The 22305-nt window shown below is 51.4% G+C and overlaps 1 protein-coding gene across 4 annotated transcripts in view; it reads right to left on the reverse strand.

The window, feature by feature from the left end:
- Positions 1-425: 425 nt before the first annotated feature.
- Steap3 (STEAP3 metalloreductase) overlaps positions 426-22305 on the reverse strand; it is a 49469-nt gene continuing 27589 nt past the window's right edge. For all 4 annotated transcript variants that reach the window (XM_052200346.1, XM_052200348.1, XM_052200347.1 and 1 more), the window contains 4 exons: positions 19626-20125; positions 17319-17846; positions 8441-8605; positions 426-1910 (listed from right to left, as the gene is read on the reverse strand). In XM_052200346.1, coding sequence (XP_052056306.1) covers positions 1629-1910; positions 8441-8605; positions 17319-17846; positions 19626-20125 — 1475 coding nt within the window. In that variant the 3' untranslated portion in view covers positions 426-1628. The remainder of the gene's footprint in view (positions 1911-8440; positions 8606-17318; positions 17847-19625; positions 20126-22305) is intronic.

A 22305-nucleotide genomic window follows, 5' to 3' on the forward strand; every position in this document is an offset into this window, starting at 1 on the left:
TTCCTGACCCAGAGGAGTCAACAGGATCTCTTATGTAATGATAGGTCTCTCAAGCTCCGCGGGATTCAGGGGACTGGCCCTTTCCTAACCCTTTCCTCATAGATGGGCGTCACAGGGCTGTGAGGATAGATGTGCTATGCCCTGGCTATGATCTGACCCTCTGTGTTTTGGGGCAGTAAAGTTTGACCCTTGTAGCTTTGGCAGAAAAGCTACTCCCAGTTGTTTGAATTATGATACAGTTTCAGGATTCCCGAGACTGCATATAACCGAAACACATGTGCATAACTGCATGCACGAACACATGCACGTGCATACACGCGCACATATACACACGCATATGTCTCATTTCTCCTATATACACCTGGGTGATTAGGTCTAATTAATAAACCATGCCCAGGAAAGCTTAATAAGAATAATAAACAAAGGACGATTTTAACTATTGTAATAAAATGAGGATACGGTCTCTTTAAGAATTCAAAAAACAATATTTGCAGACTTCTGTGGTTGAATGTACGTGGGAGGGAGGGGGCTGTGGACCCCCTGAAGAAAAGAATGGGGCCACTGTTTTCTGGGGACTCAGAAGGTAGGTTCTCTGCCTACAGGCAACAGGGTAAACCGAAAGGGGTTCCTATTATTCTCCTTAGGGACCAATTTAATGAAGGCAGGCCTGGGGCACACCCCAGGGGAGGGTCACCCCAAGAAGAGGATCTGGTGGTTATTCTCTGCAATCGCTAATGCTCCCTCCCCGCTTGAGCTGCCCCGACAAAGAGTCCACTCCATGGAGATGTCCAAATTAATGATGGAAAAGGTGAGAAGGCACAGTGATTTAAAGGAGGGTCACCACCAACTTAATGGAGGGAAAACAATTATCCTCCTCCCGGAGATTGGGTTCATTAATGGCTCTGGTGAGGCGGTGACTTCACACCTTCGCAGAAGGATCAATTTGCAGGCTCCACGGTGACTCTGGACTTTCAGGGAGTGGGGAACAATCTCCTCAGCTCAGCTAGGATCAGATGGGGCAGCTTCAGAGCCTTCCCTGAAGAAAGGACAGACCTGAAAGAGCTTCTGCACAGACTGGGGTGGGGGTGTCTTGTTGAGACTCCTCACACATGCCCAGGGAAGCGGGAGAGTCCGGACCAGCCCCGCCCCTCCCTCCCCATCCTGGGATGGGAGTAGGCTGCACCAAAGGCAGTTCTTGCCCAAGCTTTGCACCGACTTTAGGATATAGCTAACAGGGAACGTAGAGGTTAAAGGGTAGACAGCAACACACAGTCTTTCCTATATGAGGAGTGTGTCTGTCTGCCTCTGTAGATACCACGAGGGTGGGATCGGCTGTTTAATACGTGGCATTTGCTTTGAAATGCTTAAGTTGAAATATAGGGACCCACTTTTTTTTTTAGCTAAGTAAGAATAATAGCAAATCCTATTATATGTGAAATATATGTGAGTACGTATCGCACGTGTGGGGTGTCATTCTGAGTATCTCGGCATATGCCTGCACCCCGGGAATTAAGATCTCAGCCACCCACGAAAATATCGTCACTCCATGGTGCAGCGTCCAGAAAAGAGACCCGAGCGAGCCCAGCTCAGGGCCCCCACGAGCTGCGCCTGTCCCCATCTCCAGGGCCTCACACATGGCTTGTTTTCTCCCCCTGCGTGTGGTCCCCCGGCAGCATGAACTTGACAGCGCCATCTTTCTCCCAGCCCCTGCGGATCTTGGCGAGCCTGCGGCTGAGGCAGGGCAGGAGGAAGAGGCCCTTGGCCAGGATGATGACGCAGGGCAGGAGCAGCGTGAGCGTGAACGTGGGCGGCAGGTAGAACTTGTAGTGATTCTCCTCAAAGGCGCGGGTCCAGCCGTAGGTGAGTGTGTGCATGGTACTCAGCATCAGGGCCACGAAGCCCAGCGTGGACTGTGGAAGAGAGAAGGCAGGAATGAGAGGATGCCGAGGAGGAGGCCAGGGCACCTCCGGTTCAAATCCCAGCCCCGGGCCAACCGGAGGAGTCAATCCCCTTCCCCCATGTAAGTCCCGGGGATGAATTTCAGGTTGTCAGGCTTGGTAGCAACTGCCTTGACCACTGAGCCATCCTGCCGGCCCTGGCCACTATCCCCTCCCCTACCTCTTCTTTTGACAGGGCATCTCCTCTTCTGGTCTACTCTCAAACTCAGCGCATAGCTAAGGATGACCTTGACCTCCTGACCTTCCCACCTCTACCTCACGAGTGCTCTGATGGGGGGGAGAATCCATGGATTCACGCACGCAAGGCAAGCTCTATTCCTGAGCCACAACCCCAGAGCCCTCTGCTCTTCTTCTGCATGATGCTAAGATTGTTTCCGAAACTACCTGGGCCTGCGTCCCTGCCCGAAAACAGGAGCCACCTCGGGCTAAAGGCATGTGAGGATTGACCCCGGCAGATCTGACAAGCAACCGTGCTTGCTTTCTTCCAACAATGCTGTCTGGAATTCTGATGGCTCCCAGCAAACTTTTAAGTGGAATTACTCTGAAGGAGCTTAAGAACAAAACACTCTACTGATTTTATGTTTATTTTCATATATATTAGAATAGAAACAAGGTCTGCTGGTGTATCCAAACTGGACTTTTACAGGTAATACCTAGCTGAGGTAAGGCTGGATTATAAAGGAAATTCATTAGAAATTGTCTTAAGGAGAAACACAAGGCAGTCAGGGATGGCGGTGAGCTCCAGACAGAGGGAGCGCATCATTCAGAAGGTCGTTCCTTGTGATGGTCCAGCTTACCATTACAACAAGCAGTTTCCAAGGGCTGCCCACTGTCTTCATGGGAAGCTGCCTGGTGTGTGTGTGTGTGTGTGTGTGTGTGTGTGTGTGTATGCATGTGTGCATGTGTGTGTATGTGTATGCGTGTTTGTATGTGTGTGAGTTTCTGCATGTGTGCATGTGTGTGCATTTGTGTGTATGTGTGTGTGTTTGTGCGTGTGTGCATGTGTGTGCATGTGTGTGTATGTACGTGTGTGCGCATGCGTGTGTTTGTGCGTCTATGTGTGTGTGTGCATGTGTGTGAGCATGAGTGTGTGTTTGTGTGTTTGTGTGCACACGCGTGCTTGCACGTGGAGGCCGAGGTTGGTGTCAGGAATCGTCCCTGCTCACTCTTCCACCTTATTTATTGAGGCAGGGTCTCTCAGTCAGACCAGAGCTTGCTGAGGAGCCCATCTCACTAGCCAGCTCACACGGGTTCCCATCTCCACCTTCTGAGGTTGGAATTACAGCCCCACCCCCACGCCTACTCAGCAGATATGTGGGCTCTGGAAACCAAAACTCTAATCCTCAAGCTATGTGTGAGGCAAGCATTTTAACCGATGACCCCTCTCCCTAGCTCTGCTCCCACTACATTTCTAAAAGTCCAAATAAAATACCCCAACGCAGCCAGGCAGTGGTAGCACATACCTTTAATCCCAGAACTCAGGTGGCCAGCCTGGTCTACATTTCAAGTTCCAGGACAGAGAAACCATGTCTAGAAAAGCACCCCCCCAAAAAAACCCCAAATACAATGAGACCCCCTGTCTCTCTCCATCTGATTTTATTTCTGAAAAATGAGTCAATCAGAGGCTGGTTTCGAACTGATGCTACACGTTACCATCACCCGGGAAGCTCAGGGGCAAACACACGTGTGTCGGCCCGGCCTCAGAAATTCAGATTCAACTGGTTCAGGGTGGAGCTCAGTCATCTGTTGTTTTTCAGAGTTCAGCAGATGATACAAATGTGTCACCGGGACTAAGCCACTAATTTTGGAAAGCTGGGCACCCACGCCCTCCTAGCTGGAGGTTGAGGAGCCCACGCAGGCCCCCAGTGCCCAGGCTGGTTTATTGGTGAGGGTCCAGCTCCAGCTCCTCTTCAGATGGAGAGGCACTGGCCGCACACAGGGGCGGTGGTTCCTGCGTGGTCCGATGAAGCAGCAGTGAGAACCCACTCAGGCCTAGGACTGGCCTCACGGGAGGTGGGGTATCTCCCAGGGGTGCACCCTGTGTGTGGCCACATGGGTCAGTGTCTTTAGCACTGAGGGGTGAATGGAGACTTGCCCAGGGCCCAGCAGCCCTCACCACAGCCAGCACCTCATACATCGCTTCTTTTGTTTTCTGAGTTAGTTCTGTGATACACGGGGCAGGAATCCTGACTTTGGGCTAGCAGTTCCTAGCCAGGGCCGACAGCCAGAAAGTTTTCAGACTTTCCAATTCTGCTGGGAAGCCTGGATGTTCTCAGAACATTTGTTTTCCCTAAAATTCTCTCTGTCCTTGGGAACAATTTCTAAACTTTCTAACGGACCTAAGGAAATAAGAAGGAAAAGGCTTGTCAAGAAACCATTAATAACCCCAACCCCAGACACGCACACACGCACGCACGCACACCAAGCTGGGGCCATTTGTATCACACAGAGGCTTGTTAGCCGCGGCTCCTGCTGGCACTCAATTACCACAACTTGAAGGGGCCTTGGCCATCCCTCACCACATGGGGGTCAGCCTGGTCCTTGTCATTATTTCAGGCCGTGGCTGCATGGAGCAAGGTCGTAGGAATCGCCTGTAACTCAGGGACAGAACCTGGGGTGTCTGGGCCGCACCCTGGTTTCTGCACAGATGCTTTATGTCCTCCCGGACACTTTACAGTATTATAGAGTTTAACTGAATAGGGAGAATCCAGTACAGCTGATACCAAATAAAAATAAAAACATACACCTCCCCCGCCCAAAAACAAGCACAAACCGAAAGCTTTGAAAACCCGCTCTGGAGGGCTGAGCATATAACTCAGGGGTGCTTGTCTGGCATGTACAAGATCCTGGGATCCATCCCCAGTACCTCATAAACAGGGCACGGTGGCGCACACCTGTAATCTCAGCATTTGGGAGGCAGAAGCAGAAGGATCGGAAGTTCAAGGTCATCCTCAGTTGCATAGCCAGTTTAAGACTAGCCTGGGCTTCAGGGGATCCTGTGGCAAAAAAGAAGCAAGCCAACGAAGGAGTTACAGAACTAACTCAGCTAGTCACACACATGCCGAGCAAGCACAACGGCCCAGATTTCATCACAGGACCACAGAAAGGCACGTGAAGGTCTGTGCCTGATCGCAGCACTTGGGAGCAGAGGCAGAAGGGTCCGGCACTCACTCAGTGTTTCCCTTCCCTACACAGCTCAAGTGTGAGGCCAGCCTGGACTAAATGAGACTCTGCCCCCCAAACTGAACTGAACCAAACCAAGTCAAACTAAACTAAACGAAATCAGACCAAACTAAACCAAACATAACAAAACAACACCCAGATCACCTTGGAAACAGAAGGCTAAATGCAGGCATATGGGATCTTTTACTGGGTCACTATTTCAGTGGCTCTCAGATCAGCTAAACAAAGCGTTGCAGGCCCAGGGTTTGGCCCAGGGTCTCTGGAACACCAATAGGCTTCTAAATCTGATTGCTCCCCACTGCAGTTGTTCACGAACTTGACGGAAGTCAAGAAGGCCAGCTCTTCCCTCGAAACCCCCGCAGCTGTTACTGGGCACAGAAAGCCTGCCTGTTCCGTGTGTCCACTCACAGTCATGGGTGGGGACAGGCGATGAGACAGAAGCTTCAGAGCATGAAGTATCAGGTGATCCAGGGAGGCCACTGGGTGCTGTGGAACGGATCCTGTGTTCCTGCCACTGGAGGGCAGCACGCACGTTACGGGTCACCTAGACTTCCAGGCTGTCCCTGAGCATCTGAGCAGACAGGCCGAGATCTGCATCTCTCAGGAAGTGCCTTGTGGCTTCAGAACCTTCCCCCTACTCCCATGTAAACACTGTTGGCGGTGGCTGACATAGGAAGGGTATTATGTATTTCCATTGCCCAGTGGACAGCCAGGCATAACACAGAGAGCGAGAGACAGAGACAGAGACAGCAGCAGTTGGGAGTCCGGTCCGTAGCATGCACCTGTAGTCCCAGAGAAGAGGATCTCAGAGCCCAGGAGTCTGAGGCCAGCCTGTGTAACACAGTGAGCCCCTGTCCCCAGCAAAACAGAAACAGAAGGCTGATGCTTTCAGAGATAGTGGGGTGTGACCAGATACCCCCAAGAAGAGTAGCGAGGTGCTTTCTTTTTTCTTCTCACCTGCCTCACAAACACTTCTCTTAGGGCATTAATTTCATTTTTCGGGAGTGTAAATTGAAGTTTGGGGGCGGGGGCATGGTCTACCCACATGCGCAGAGCAGGTGGTACTGAAACTGGCATCAGGGGGCCCTGGCAGGAGAGGGAGCTGAGGTTTCTGAGGCTAGAGCACGGGCATCAGACACCCACAAACGAAACCCTGCCATCTCACTCGCTTCAACATGCAAAGCAAAGCCGTGACTTCTGGAGCCCTCGCCGGCTTTTGCTAACAAAATCAAATCCATAGGCTTCCTGAAGCTGCCAGAGCTGGAGCATGTAATCTACAGCTGCTTAAGGAAAGAACTTTCTGGAAAGGGAAGCAACCCACAGCCTGTTTTAATTGTGGCCAAACCACATACCCAGGATACTCGAGGCGGGAAGAGAAAAATCTAAGATTTGGGTATAAGACAAACAGGGATTAGTCCCAGATCAAGACAAGTCCTTTCCTCCCCACCCTCTTAGGCCAGAGTGCATCAGCCCTGAGCCCTCCCCCAGGGGCCTTCTGGGAGAAGCAGAGCCCTTGAGATTCAGAGCCATGCTTTAAAAACCAACGGCAACTGTTTGGTTCTAAGGTACGCTAAGGGTCCCTAGTCACAAAGAATTAATTTGGCTTACATAAGAGCAGTATTCTGTCACTGTCCCTCTGAGTCCTTTATGAAAAGAGAGGCTAGGACAGATTTTGGTTGACAGTGGGGGTAGATACGAGGCTGTTCTCTGCCCTGATACAACTGGCAGGAGCCGAGCCGAGAGCCTCCATCCCTCGGAGAGACGAGCTGGTGTGCAGGAGCTGTGCTTTATGAAGAGCAGTGGGAGGTGCCCAGAGAATTTGGTGGGTGCTGTGTCCCCTGCAAGCTCTGCTCACCTTGAGCCCCACTGCGTCCTGGGCCTAGAGCGCCCCCTGTGTGTGATATATGCCCAGAGTGGCCATGGCCTTGAGGAATGCAAAGGAGACCCTTTCCCAGCAGCAGTGGCTCCCCGAGTGTCGGCAGCTGTCAGCTGAGAGACAGAGTCAACATGGCAGTGTTCACAGATCCCTGGCTATCAGAAGTCTGTGAGTCTAAACTAGTCTAGACTCTCCAATGTGTCAATGTATACCACAACTCTCTTAGGGCAAGTAAATCCATAATCTATTGGAGGACTATCATTTGTCTGTCTGTCCATCTGTTGGTCTACCTATCACCATCAATTCACACATGCAGTCATTCATCTATATGTCTACTATCCATTCATATATCTATACCAACATTGATCTACTCATTATCCATCTTATCTATCTATCTATCTATCTATCTATCTATCTATCTATCTATCTATCTATCTATCTATCTCATCTGTCTATTTGCCTATTTATCTGTCTGACTATCTATGTATCTATGTATCTATGTATCTGTCTATCTATCTATCTATCTATCTATCTATCTATCTATCTATTTCATCTGTCTATTTGCCTATTTATCTATCACCTGTCTGACTATCTATGTATCTATGTATCTATGTATCTATCTGTCTATCTATCTATCTATCTATCTATCTTCTGTCTATCTATCTTTCTATCTATCTATCTATCTATCTACCTATCTATCTATCTATCTCATCTGTCTATTTGCCTATTTATCTATCACCTGTCTGACTATCTATGTATCTATGTATCTATCTATCTGTCTGTCTGTCTATCTATCTGTCTGTCTATCTATCTGTCTGTCTATCTATCTATCTAGCTAGCTAGCTACCTACCTATCCAGTCTATCTATCTATCTACCTACCTATCCATCTATCCATCTACTGCAGAGATTGAAGCATGAACCTTGCACACGCTTGGCAAGTACTCTACCTGTAAGTGACACCCTGGTCCTCATTCTTTTCTCTTGGGATTTGCCCAAGAAACAGCGCCATTTAGGAAGCACTGCTTGATCCCGGCACACAGCAAGCCTCACACTTAGTTCTCACCTGCCCCGCATGGGGACAGAGTGCAAGTTGATCTGAAGGTGTGCGCTGGCAGAGTTTCCAAGCTAAGTCACAGCTCACAGCTTCCCCTGTACACCAGGACCCAGCAATGACTCTATACGGAAGCACCGTGTCCCCTGAGTAAGTTTAGCCCAGTTCCATGCTCTGTCTTCCAGTCTTGTCCGAACCCCTATGAGACAGACTTCCCAGGGTCAGAAAGATTAACTTGTTCTGAGCAAGCAGAAGCAGGATCAGGAGGCTGGGCGACCCTGCAAGATGGGGAGTTCTCAGCACCTGACCCAGTGCCCTCCCTGCCTACGGCCAGGATCGTAGCCACAGCTCTCATGGGGAAGCCGCGTTACCTGCACGAAGCTGAACTCCTTCCAGTTGAGGGAGTTGGCAATGGACGGGAGAGAGGTGACCGCCAGCAGGGACAGCATGCCCAGGGCCAGCACGCCCAGGGACAGGTATATCTCCATCCGCCAGACTTCTTCCTCAACCCAGAGGCGGCTCTTGTTAGCCAGGACCTGACGGGAGAGAAACCGTGACCGCTGTAGCCAGGGCTAGCACCCTAGAACACATGGACTAAACACCGAAGGACAAGAAAGCCAGTTACATTCATGCTCTGCCGGATGGCTAACACGTGCTGGGCACGTGGGCGCCATTAACTGTGGCTGCAGAGACGGCTCGGCAATTAGAGGAGCCAGGTTTGGTTCTTAGCACCCAAGTCAGGCAGTTTGCTACCACCTACAACTCCTACCCCAGGGGCTCTGACCCCCTCTTTTGGCCTTTAAGAGCTCTTGCACTCATGTGCACATACTTAAACATGGTCATACACACACAGATAAAATTAAATCTCTAACCTGGGTGGTGGCAGTACAGGGCTTTAGGCCCAGCACTTGGAAGGCCAGTCTGGTCTACAGAGTGAGTTTCAAGACAGCCAAGACAGAGAAACCCTATCCCTAATTAATTAACTAATTAATTAATTAGTTAATTAATCTTTTAAAAGTTATTAATCTTTTGAATACTCCTTAAGACAGAGAGCACTATGCACCCATTGTAGGGATCAAGGACACAAGGCAAAGGCTGAGTTGTTTTCTCAAGTCATGGCTTCCTTCCTGGCTACTGGCCAGCCATAGGGGTCACCTCAGCCAGGGTAAGAGACCAGAGAGATTGACAGGACATACAGACCCTTAGCCAGGCCTGCTGGTCTGTGCCTATAATCCCAGCACTTGGGAAGCTGAGTCAGGAGGATCATGGGTTCAAACCTAGCCTGGGCTACACACTGAGACTCTGACTCATATCTCAACCCAACCAATGAGGTATATGTTCCCTAAGCCTGGCTATACCTCATTGCTCCCCAGTACCCACGGCGCAGGACAGGAAGTGTTCCAGGGCTGCATCCCCTCTCTGTGGACCCACTCTGCCAGCTGCCTCCCTCCCAGCCTGTTTCAACCTGCTTCATGCCGGCTTGCACTCAGCACACACAGTGACACTCAACAATAGCCCCTCCCCTCTCCAAACTCAAAACCCTCAGACCTCCTTCCCAGTGTCCTTCTCTCTGAGGCACTCAGCTCTGGCTCAACTGTTGCCAGGTAACGACTGACATCCCTTCCCCAGTTAGTTCAGCAAGCACTTAGAAAGTCCCTACTGTGTGCTAAGCCCTGAGCTGCAAAGAATGAGAACAGGTTCTGTCATGAGTGGTGTCTCCCACTGAGCCGCAGGGACACGGGTACATCAGGGATGCTCTCCCTCCTCACCCACTGGCATTCCCTGACCCAGTGTCCGCATGGGGAAGAGCTTAGGTCAAGGTCCTTCCATTAGGACTGTTGTCATGACCCATCTCAGCCCCAAATGCTCTTGGTTTAATCTGCCATCAAAAAAGCCGTAAAGCCTCCTCTGAGAACAGAGGACTAAGCAGGCTGCTCTCTGCCTCTCCTCAGAGAGAGAGAGAGAGAAAGAGAGAGGGGGGAGAGGGAAAGGGAGAGGGAGAGGGAGAGGGAGAGGGAGAGGGAGAGGGAGAGGGAGAGGGAGAGGGAGAGGGAGAGGGAGAGGGAGAGGGAGAGGGAGAGGGAGAGGGAGAGAGAGACTACTTCAGCAGGGGGAAAAACACAAAACTCACATAAGCCTGTTACTGGCATAAAATATTAAAAATGAATCCAGGGTCTAAGCAAAAATGTCTGCAAAGCTCAGAAACTAAAGAAACCAAGAAAATGCCATCTATGACCACTATGCCTGTAGAGAGTAAACCAATGGCTTGGCTTCCTGGGTTTTGTCTTTTTTTTTTTTTCGAGACAGGGTTTCTCTGTTTAGCCCTGACTGACCTGGAACTCACTTTGTAGACCAGGCTGGCCTCGAACTCAGAAATCCGCCTGCCTCTGCCTCCCAGAGTGCTGGGATTACAGGCGTGCACCACCACCGCCCTGCTTGTTTTGTTTTTTAAACCAGGGTCTCACGTAGCTCAGCTGACCTCCTACTCACAACATAGCCAAGGATGACCTTGAACTCAGATCCTCCTGTCTTCACTTTCCAAGCTTGCACGGCACTGCCAGGTTGTCTGTGTTCTGGAGGGAACCCTAGGCTTTGAACACGCTAAGTGAGCCCTTGACCAGCTGAGCTGCACCACCAGTCCCCCCTGCCCACACCCCTGCTCCCCACTCTGTATTATTTTAGGGCAGTCTTCTTCACATTGGTATCTGAAAGCCTCAGAAGGAGTCGGGAGATCCGCTTCTTTCCTGGCTGCTAGCCATGTGGGACTTTGAAACACCATCTCTGGACCTGAGTGAGTTTCTTTACCCAACAGAGCCAAACGAGCCGGGGTTTTGCTGGTAATCATGATGTGGTTAAAAAAAAAATCAGCCAGGGCAGCGTTTGTTTGCTGGTGGGGAGAGACTGACCTGACCTCGCAGAGGGGGGCACAGGTCCTTGCTGTAGCAGCCCCCAGACAGGACTGACTCAGGCTGGTGGCGGTGGCTAAGCGAGTCATCTCCACGCGGTCCGCTGTTCACTCATAACTCATCAGCCCGCTGAGCCCAGGTGGTTAATATCCTAAGTCCGGCTTTGTATAACTGCAGTGTAGTCAACACTGGCTTGCAAACCCGGTGGCCCCACCCGCTGCCCTGCAGAACCGAGTAGGGAAGGGTAGGGAACATGTCTGGGGCTGGAGAGTGACTGAATGTGGAACTTGGCAAGCAGGCCAAGCTGCTGGCCAGAGAGCACAGGGATCTGGCCGTCTCTGCTGCCTCCCTAGCACTGGGAGGGCCGTCGGACGCCATCACTCCCAGCTGTTTTATATGACTTCTTGGGATTGATTAGACTCAGATCCTTGAGCCTGCAAGGCAAGTCCTTGGTTGCACGACTCCCCAGACCCACAGTCAGCTAAGTTTCATCTTTCTCTGGTGGTGCCTCATTGGCAGACTTTGGAATGAGGAAGGAGGAGAAAGCTGCCCGGTGGGTCAGATGTTGTTTTTTACCTTGACTTCTGACTCATCTGGGAATGCATCTCTATGAAGCACACGGGCAAGTCAGAGAGCGGCGCCAATGGCAGTTAGAGATAGTAATGATGCTGTCAGTGAGCATGGTCTGGACGGCCTTGGCCTTCCAGTCAGCATTGCCTTGGGATTCAAGGAAATCTTGGAGGGGTTTTCTGAGCCTATGTTAATATTAATGTGCACTCTATTCCCACAAGCCCCTGCACCAGCCAGGGTGAGCACTGGCCACAGGGAGGCCAACAGCAGACAAGGGTGACTGCCTCCTGGCTTCAGGGACTGGATATAACATTCCCCAACAGTGTCCAGGCCTGGGACCTAAAGGTGCAGTCGATCAGTGGGCCACCTGCCTAAACATATCCAGGTTGAATCAGATCATCACTGCCAGGCATTGGCATGCTAAACCCCAGTGTTGCTATGAGAGTCCCCTCAGACATGCTCCATCAGCCTGGCTCTCCCTTTGAGAATTTAGCAAAATAGCTGAAGCCCTTTTAAGGGACAGACCACGTCCAGTAAGGGTGAGACCACTTCACCTGTGTCATTAGGGCCATGAAATTGGCATGAAGACAACACTGGGTTAATATAACATCAAGAAGGGTGTGGGCCAGGCAGAGAATTTAGAGAATGGCATAAATTAAGAGGGAGGGGTGGGGACTCAGTCAATGGCACAAAGACCTCGGTTGGATCACTTGAACCTACGTAACAAAAAGATCTGGACATGACACATGCTTGTAAGCCCGGCCCTGGGAAAACAGAGACAAGGGGAACCCTAAGTCTCTCTGGCCAGACAGCTTAACCCACTTAGCAAGTTCCAGGCAAGTGAGAGACCTTGTATCAAAAAACAAAACAAACAAAAAATCCCCTAAAAAGCAAGAACAAAAACCAAGGTGGAGAGATATATAAGACCATATATATGATATATGATATATGGTATATGGTATATGGTATATGGTATATGATATATGATATATATGACATATGATATATGATATATATGGGTCGACAACTGTGGTGGTTTGAATATGCTTGGCCCATGGGAAGTGGCACTGTTAGGATGCTAGTGTGGCCTTGTTAGAGGAAGTTCATCACTGTGGGGACAGGCTTTGAAGGCCCCTAATGCTTAAGCTCTGCCTCCTGTGAACACAGTCCTCTCCTGTCTGCCTTCAAACAAGATGTAGAACCCTCAGCTCCTCCTCCAGCACCATGCCTGCCTGCTGCCATGCTTCTCACCATAAGATACTGGACTGAACCTCTGAGACTGTAAGCCAGCCCCAATTAAATGCCGTCCTCTATAAAAGTTACCTTGGTCATGGTGTCTTGTCACAGCAGTAAAATCCAAACTAAGACAACAAGGCTGCTCTCTGCCTCCACATACAGAGGCACACACAGCTATGTGCACACACATGCATGTGCACCTGCACACAGATGAGCATGCACAAACACGTAGGGAAAGGGAATCAGGCAGTTGGGGCTGGGGCAGCGGTTTCCTTTGCACCGTGGGAGTGGGTGGGCCTTTTCTTCCTCAGCTCTACCTGAACACCTGCCGACACAGCAGAGACGGCTGAACCCAGGGCTCCAGCCCCCGCACCCACCATCTTCAGAGCCTGACACTCTGTCTGAAGTCCATTCAGTAGTGCAGGGTCCCCACACCAGGAATGCTCAGCAGGGTCCCCACACCAGGAACACTCCCTCTGTTTTAGAAAAGAATATCAACTTGGACGTGATGGTGGAGGTCTGTAAGCTCAACAACCTTAGGAAGCTGAGGCTGTAGGATCACAACTTCTGGGCTTCAAAATGAGCTCAAGGACAGATACCCTAAGCAACTTAGTGAGCCCCTGGCTCAATATTTAAAAAAGAATAGCCAAAGAAAGCAAAAAGAGGTTGGGGATGTAACTCCGTGGTAGAGTACTTGTTTAGCTTTTGGGAGATCCTGAGTTTTATCCTTAGCAAGATAAAACAACAACATAACAGCAGCAACAACGGCAGCAGCAGCAGCAACAGCAGCAGCAGCAGCAAAACCATTAACACTAAGAAGGACAAAGACATATGGGGGTGGGGGGGCCAAGACAAAAGAGCTTGATACTTGTATTGACTGCTCTATTTGTATTGATTAGTTACACTATTTCATTATCTTGTTTTTTAGACAGGGTTGCACATAGCGCAGGCTGGCCTCCAACTCAGTAAGTAGCCAAGGATAGCCTTTGACTTCTGATCCTCCTGCCTCCACCTCCCGAGTGCTGCTCTTACACGCATTCACCATTACCTCTAGTTTATGCGGTGCTGGGACTCAACACACAGACTCACACATACACACACTCACACACTCACACACACACTTACACTCACACACACACACACTCACACACACACACTCACACACACACTCACACACACACACTCACACACACACAAACACACACACTCACACACACATTCACACACATACACACACACACACTCACACACACTCACACACACAAGCACTCTCCTGACTGAGTCACACGCACCCTCCCAGCCCAGACTCCTGAACCAGTCTAGGTTCTAATCAGGAATAAAGGCTCTGGTCTTCAGGTCTCTGTGCCACTGCATACCAGCCAAAGCCTTTCTTACTCATACCTGTGGCAACTGGACCTTATAGAACAAGTGCCTGGAGAATGAGTGAATGGATGAATGAATGAATTAATCAATCAATCAAATTGATTAAGATCATTTACTCAGCTGTTAATTTGGTTTGTTTTTCTGCAAAAAGTAATATGGGCACCAGCATGGCTCAGGTATAGAATGGCCAATTCTAGTTCCCAACACTGCTGTGTGTCTTCAGTCTACTTGCACAACCTCTCAGTGCCTTGGTTTTCCTCACTCTGTAAAGATAAGCACAGTACAGCACTTGCCTTAAGAAACGAATGGGGGAGGGGACAGAGGGGCCCACCGCGGCCTTGCGCAGCTCTTCTCCTGTGCCCGGAGCACAGCGAGCTCCTTGGGAAGAACTCGTGACTATTTTTTTTTTCCCTTTGCAGTTCCAGCCAGGACCTTGCTCCTCTGCCTGCGTCTGAGGAAAGCTGGAACCTACAGAGGCCGTGCCAGGTGCCTGTGGTGTGAAGATGGAGGCCTCGGAGAAGCCACCTGCAGGGAAGCAGGAGCCTGAGGTGGAGGGGGGGGTCCAGCAGCAGCGTGACCTCACTCTCATGTCCTCTGCGTCCCCTGGTGAGCATGCCAGGGAGGAAGAGCCTTGCCTCATGGGGTCCTGCGCCCTGAGCAGCTTCTGGAGCTAGAACGAGGGTGGGTGAGGCGGGCTTCGTTAGCACTGGGTTGAACCCGCCGGGAGACTGACGTCCTACGCAGGCAGGATGTAGCCAGCGACCTGGGGCCCAAGGCGGACATAGACTAAGAAAAGCAGAGACGTGTGCAGTCCCGAGCTATGCTAAGGGTAGAGAACGGAGCTGGAAACCAGGCGGGATGCCAGACTGCTTGTGTGCGCCACTGCCTGCTGAGGCCACCGGTACCACTCTCTTGGCTCAAAGGCCACCACTGCCCAGGAGCCCACTGGGCTATGTCATGCCTGCCATCTTAATGACCTTCTTAAATGAGTAAATAAGACCACAGTCGGGCTAGGGATGAGAGCCGAGGTGGTGTCTCAGATGGTAAAGTGCTTGCCGTGCAAGCATGGTGATCTGAGTTTGAATTCCAGAATCCACGAATAAATAAGCTGGGCTTATTTATATCATAAATCCATAAATAAATAAGGTTGGTGAGGGTGGGTCAGTGGATAAAGTGTGTGTCACAAAAGCGTGAGGTCACATACACATGTGTGCACACAGACACGTGTGTATGCACACACATGTGAACACACACAGAGAGACACATGTGAACACACACAGACACAAGTGAACACACAGACACAGACAGACAGATAGACAGACAGATAGACACACACACACACACACACATGCACACAGTTTTAATTTGGCCACCTCGTCTGACCTGCGTGGTGACATTCTAGGCCGATGAGAGACCCTGCCTTAAATGAAAAGTGGACAGCACCGGAGAGATGGCACCTGGCATTGTCTTCTGACCTATACACACGCACAGAAGACAAGCAAGCCAACAAAACCCAACCTTGCCCTTGTCCCCTCTCAGCAGGTGGCAGCTCTGTCTTTTGGAGGCTCAGACTCAAACCCAGACCCACCTTTAACCATCACCCCACACACACACACCACATCCACTCCTTCAGCAATTCTGTGTGCTTGACCTTAAAGTAGGACCTCCACATTCCTGCCACAGCCTCTCCCATCCCTATTGCCTTGCAGGGAGCGTCCTATGAACCTGTACCTCCTCTGGGGTCTCCTCTTGTCTGTCTGGAACCTCCCAGTCAGTGGCCGGTCAAAGTGTCAGACAGATCCTTACCCCTCAAATCCAAACCCTCCCCTGCCTCCATTTCCCTCAGGGAATGTTGAGGCTCCTCTCCTCCCCGCCTTCCAGGCCCCAGGTCCAACCGCTGACTACAAGTCTTACTCTTAATAAGCTTCCTTGGCTGTAGCTCCCTGGCGTCCCAGCTGCTTGGAAAAGGGCTGTTCCTGCTGCCCTCAGCCTGTGGCAGCTACTAGCTCCGCTCTGATCATACGCCACCCAAGCAGCAAAGCCTTTTTTGCCGCCTTTGGAATGTGCCCAAGGCCGGGTAGATGGCGCAGGCCGCAAAGCGCGTGTTAGGTAAGCATGAGAATGATTCAGTCCCTTGGAAGCCACGTTTTATAGGCTGGGCATGGTGGTGTGGTATCTGTCCTCCCAGCGCTCAGGAGGTGGAGACAGGTGGACACCTGCGGCCTGCTCTCCAGGCAGCCAAGCCTATGTGGTGAGTTCCGTAAAAACAATGAATTCATGAAATGTTTAGGCAAATGGTTGGAACTGGAAAATATCATCCCAAGTGAGGTAACCCAATCACAAAAGAATACACATGGAATGCAGTCACTGATAAGTGGATATCAATTAGCCCAGAAGTCCTGAATACCCAAGGCACAGTTAGCATATCAAATGACTCCCATGAAGAAGTAAGGAGGGCCCTGATCCTGGAAAGGCCTGATCCAGCATTGTAGGGGAGTACCAGGACAGAGAAAAGGGAAAGGAAAGATAGGAGAATGGATGGAGAGAAGAGGGCTTATGGGACATATGGGGAGGGGGGAACCGGGAAAGGAGAAAGCATTTGGAATGTAAACAAAGAATATAGAAAATAAATTAAAAAAAATAAAAAGAAAAGAAAAAAATCAATGGTGTGGTTGGGTGATGGCTCAGTGGGCCACCATTTATGGTGCAGGCCGTGACACCTGACTTCAGAGCCCACATGACGCTGGGTGCTGCAGGACACATCTGCAGTCCCAACACTCATGGAGGGAAGGGATAAGAGACGGGTGAGTGTTCAGAAGCTTGGGAACAGCAAATGTAGGGGACACAGAGGCCAACGAGAGTGACCCTGCCTCAAACAAGGGCCAACTCTGACCTCTACAGGTGCTCCATAGCCGGTACACACCCACCCTTATAGGCAGCAACATGCACACACGTGTGTGTGCACTGACCCCCTCCGAGACACACACACACAAACACATACACACACCGGCACCCCTCTCCCTGCTGTGTCTGCCTCCTCGGTGCTCAAGAACATCTCAGTAGCTGCTCTCCCTTGGCCTTGCCTTGTTTGAGTATGAGTGAGGACAGACCCCCTGGTACCCAGTCTGCTCCCAGGGAAAGCGGTGGGTTGTACCTGCTTCACAGCCAGGTTGACCAGATCATAGCGGTGGGAGCGGCGCAGCGGCAGGCAGAAGCTGTAGAGGGCGTGCAGCATGGCGAAGAAGAAACTGAGCAGTCCGATCTGCTTGCGATGCTGCAGCCAGTGGTCCAGCCAGTCCGGGAAGCGCTGGTACTTGGTCCCCCTCCTCAGCTGAAGGGCAGCTGCCAGCACACCAGGCAGGTACACCAGGGACAGCAGCACGTAAGCCACACAGGGCAGCGTGGTGTTGACCACAGACAAGGGCATCTTGTAGAACTTGTTCTCGTCTTTCCGAACGTATGGCTGCAGAACGTCCCGGATGAAGTTGTAGGCATAGAAGCACACGAAGAGCCCCAGTGCCAAGAGGGTGGGCACCTTCCAGGACGGAAGGAGGCGCAGGGGTATGGCTTCTACCTCCCGCGCCGAGGCCAGGGAGCCCATGTCCAGGGGCGTGAAACCCATGGTGCGCGCCATCTCAGAGATGGTGCGCTTGGCTTCTGGCTGGTCACCGCAGATGAGCACCTGTAGGAGAGAAGGGGACGGGTGTCCAGAGTCACAGGTGTGGACAAGACTATGGTGACCACAAGGGTCACACTCCTCAGTGAGGTGAAGAAACTGAGGTACCAGTTCCATGAATGGCCAATTGATGGTATCGGTGAAAATGTAAGATGGCTCTGGTGCTGGGCCCAAGGATGTTCCCTGAAGCCCTGTGGCCTCCCCTGGAGAGCCACCACTGGAATAAACGAAGCTCTCCCTGAGTGTCCTGACGGCTCAATGGCATTACTGTTGGGCTAGCTGGTCAGGCAGGCAGCCCTGTCACCTCTGAAACAGCTGCTTCTCAGGCTTAAGTGCTGAGTGATGGCATCTTATATGCGGCCCCTGAATGTAGAGCAGCAATTGCAGATGTGTCCTTTAATGCAGAGGTGCGTCTGTGAGGCCACCCCTTGGTTCCAGAGACCCCAGTCCCCAGCACTGCCTGCCTTCTCAGTCCACTGTGCCCTTTGAACTCTAGTGAAAGACACATTGGTGTATTCAGGTCTCCAAGAACCCCGAGGGCCCTGTAGACATAAATGAGGTTCATCTAGTCTCAAATAGTAACTGAGCAGTTAGTCTGTCTGTGTTGTGATCTCAAGTCTCCTGCATAGCCTTCAGATGGGTATTATGACACCCATTCTTCAGACGAACAGACTGAAGTCTCAGAGCCTCAGGTTTTTTTTTATTTTTTTGTTTGTTTTTTTATTTGTTTGTTTGTTTTTTGAGAGGGGAGGAGTGTGTTTTTGTTTTTTTGTTTTTTTGAACTTTGGTTCCTTCGCAGGTTGTCAACTCAGCCTGAGGTATCGCCTCTGCTTCCTGAGCCTGAGTCTAAGGCCAGCTGAGGGCCTTAGATGTCTCCAGCAAGTCCTCTTTCTCTGTCCGCTGCAAGCCCTCTCTCCTAATTAGCTTTAGTTATTAACATAGTCATTAAGTCACCTGAGAAGAGCCTCAATTAAGGAACTGCCGGATCAGACTGGCCTGTGAGCATGTCTCGAGGGGGTTGCCACGTTAATTGCCGCAGAAGGCCTAGCTCACCGCGGGCGGCACCATTCCTAGGCCCGTGGTCCTGAGCTTTGTGAGAAAATGTGTTAACTGTGTGCCTGAACGAGCCAACAGGCAGCGTTCCTCTGTGGTTTCTGCCACATTTCCTTGGCTGTGAGTGAGCTCCCTGCACAGGTGATGCTGCATAGGAGAGGGGACAGGCCTGGGTTCTTAGCCTGACTTACTACAAGGATGGACGGTGACCTGTAAGAAGCCCTTTGCCCACTAAGGCAAAGTGTTTTATCACAGCAACCGAAAGGCACTGAGGATAAGTTGTCTTACTCCATACCCCTTTCTCTCTATCCATTGAGCCTGAAGCTTTCTCTGTGAGCCTGGCTGGCTACCAAGCCCCAGGGGTCCTTGTCTCTGCGCCCTCCACCCCTACCTCCCCACGCACTGGAATTACAGCCACCACATCCGGTTTCCATGCAGATGCTAGGAAGCTAAACTTGGGTTCTAATAGTCGCATAGCACATATTTTGCCCACTGTGCCATTTCTCTGGACCCAAAATAGCTCCTTCTTGACTCCCAAGTCAGCAGCTGTCATCTTTTCCTTCTCACTCTGAGGAAACCCAGTTCCCATCTCAAAAAGAACATAGATCCATGTCTATATAAGTAGCGTTCAAATTCCAACTCACCAGCTCTCCAAGCTTTCACTTCCTGCTGTGTAAGGTGAGAGTTTTATAGAGGCGTGAGGGACGCTGTCTGCCATCCCCTGGCACCTACCTGCCTGTTCCCATCCCTTGGGCCAGCCTGTAGGGCCCACGCAGAGATGACATTGAAGGCCTTCACAACGGTGCTCGCAGGGAAGAGTGAGGCCAGGTACTCGGCGTTAGATTGGCGGTGCTGAAGATGTTCCTTCTCCGTGGGGTTGCTCACATCCACTAGGATCTTGCCAGTCAACTGGTCAGCAAGACCGCACAGTGAGGAATAGTGCTCCCGGAACACGGCTACAAAGATGACCTCTGGAGAGCTCACGGCCTCCTCCTGGAAAGTCACTTGGGCTAAGGAAGGGAAGAGGCCGGCCGTGCGTTTGGGGTTCCGGCTCCCCACCACCACGCTGAAGCCAGAGCCCACCAGGCGTGTGGCCAGGGAACGGGCAAAATCCCCGCTGCCCAGGATGCCCACTTTGGGGGCTTCCTTGGGGACCTCAGCCAGACTGCCATCACTGTCCACCAGGCGGCGACTGATCAGTGGTTTGTCCATCTCCCCTGACGTAGCAGTGCCTGTAAGAGGATGCAGAGACCTGGTCACTGGAGGGCTCCCCCAGGGTATCTGGCCCTCTCCCTCCCAACTCGTGCCAAAAAGGTTGGTTAGGCCTTTATCCAGCACACAGCAATGGGTATTCCTCTTGCAAACACAGAGGATCTAGAGGATCAAGAGCAGCCCCTACCCAGATGAGGGTATGTATGCACAGTGTGTGTGTGTGTGTGTGTGTGTGTGTGTGTGTGTGTGTACTCTTACCCACTAAGGAAGGCTGGAAAGACATAGAAAACAAAGACTGGGAAGATGGCTCTGGGGGTAAAGCCATGTGAGCACAAGGGCCGGAGTTTGGACCCCAGCACCGACATAAATGCTAGGTGGGTATGGAACTCAGAAATCAGAGAAAGGATCCCTGTAACAGCCAATTAGTTAGACTAGTCGTATTGGTGATGTTAGTATTCTGTCTAAGCTCCACCCCACACTTACCTGGCTGCAGCCAGGTATGCCCCGCCCCATAGACCTGGCCTACTATAAAAAGGGCTACTTGCCCCTCTTCTCTCTCATCTCTCTCTCATCCTACTCTCACCTCTGCCCCTTGGGTTCTCCTCCCCTTCCCCCTCTCTCCATGTGGTCATGGCCGGCCTCCACTCCTCCATTCCTCTACTCTCTCTCTCTCTCTCTCTCTCTCTCCTTCTCCGCCTCTCTAACTCCCATCCTCTACCCTGAATAAACTCTACTCCATACCATGTCTGTGTGTGTGTGGTCCCTCAGGGGGAAGAGGTGCTTGGGCATGGGCCCGCCTAGGCACCCCCTTCCCCCACACCGCCATACCACATTCTCTAACCCCCCCTTCTCTCTTTTTAAGCCCCCTTCAGGTGATCTTTGGGTTCACCTCGAGCCCCCACCACATTGAATACAGTGGAGAGCAGCAGGCATGCGCACACAGACACATGGGGGAGGAGTCGAGATAACTTAAGAGGACAGGGGAAAGGAGAAAGGCCTCTGGGTGAAGCCTCTCACCAGCCGAGAACCAGGAATTCCAGCACGGTGCAATCCGTCCCGCCCGGTGCCAGCACAGACTATACCTGGTTTCTACAGAGAGGAAGGGTAAACGCAACGAGCTGGGGTGGGAGGCGGCTCAGTGGAGACAGGGCTTGACACACAGACCTATGAGGATCTGAGATGGGATCTCCAGAATCCATGTACAAAACCCAGGCGTGGTCGCATGTGCCTGTATGTGAAGTCAGGCAGATCCCTGGGGAACCACAGGCCCGCCCACCGGGCTAGCTGAACTGGTTTCAGGTCCCAGTGAGAGACCCGGTCTCAAGGAATAAGGTGGAAAGTGGCTGAAAAAGACACGCACACCACACACACACACCCATGCACGTGTACACACACACACCCATGCACGTGTACACACATGTACACACACATGTACACACACACACACACACACACACGCACGTGCACACACGCACGCACACACACATACACAGTGCTTTCTTTACGAGGCTGCAGCAATAAGTAGAACAGGAGAGTGGGCACATCTACACTCATAGGCGTTGTCAGTAAATACTGAGCGAGCACTGGTTGCAGGAGAAGCCCCGTCTGCCCCATGCCAGGCACCCCCCAGGCCCTAGAGATTAGAGAGTTGGACCAGAGACTGTCAGGAGCAAGCGCTCTGCAGGCTGGCAGTGGAGACCCCCTGCCGGCCATCTGGAACCTGGGGGCATCCTGCCTGACCAGCCAAGGCTTCCAGACTAGGGTGTCTACATTCACTACCATGTGACCCCAGAAGCCTGCATGGATGGAAGCGTCCACTCTCAAAGTGCTGAGGCAGGAGGATAAGGCAGACCATGAGGCTGGGGAAGGCTTTGTGTAAAACCTTATGAAATTAGCATATAAAAATTGGCGAAGAAAGCTTGAGAACCCTTTGCCTGGCACTAAATCAGATCATTTAGCAAAAGGGTAGATGTTTGTCTATCAGTGAGTGAGTGTGTGTGTGTGTGTGTGTGTGTGTGTGTGTATGAGTCTGGATATGCGTGGATATCAAAGGACAGCCTCTCTATCATGTTTGAAACAGGGCTTCGGAGCTGGTGAGATGGCTCAGCGGTTAAGAGCACTGACTGCTCTTGTGAAGGTCCTGAGTTCAAATCCTTGCAACAACATGGAGGCTCACAACCATCCATAATGAGATCCGATG

Source organism: Apodemus sylvaticus, chromosome 12 (genome assembly GCF_947179515.1).
Source record: "Apodemus sylvaticus chromosome 12, mApoSyl1.1, whole genome shotgun sequence".
NCBI classification, from domain to species: domain Eukaryota; kingdom Metazoa; phylum Chordata; class Mammalia; order Rodentia; family Muridae; genus Apodemus; species Apodemus sylvaticus.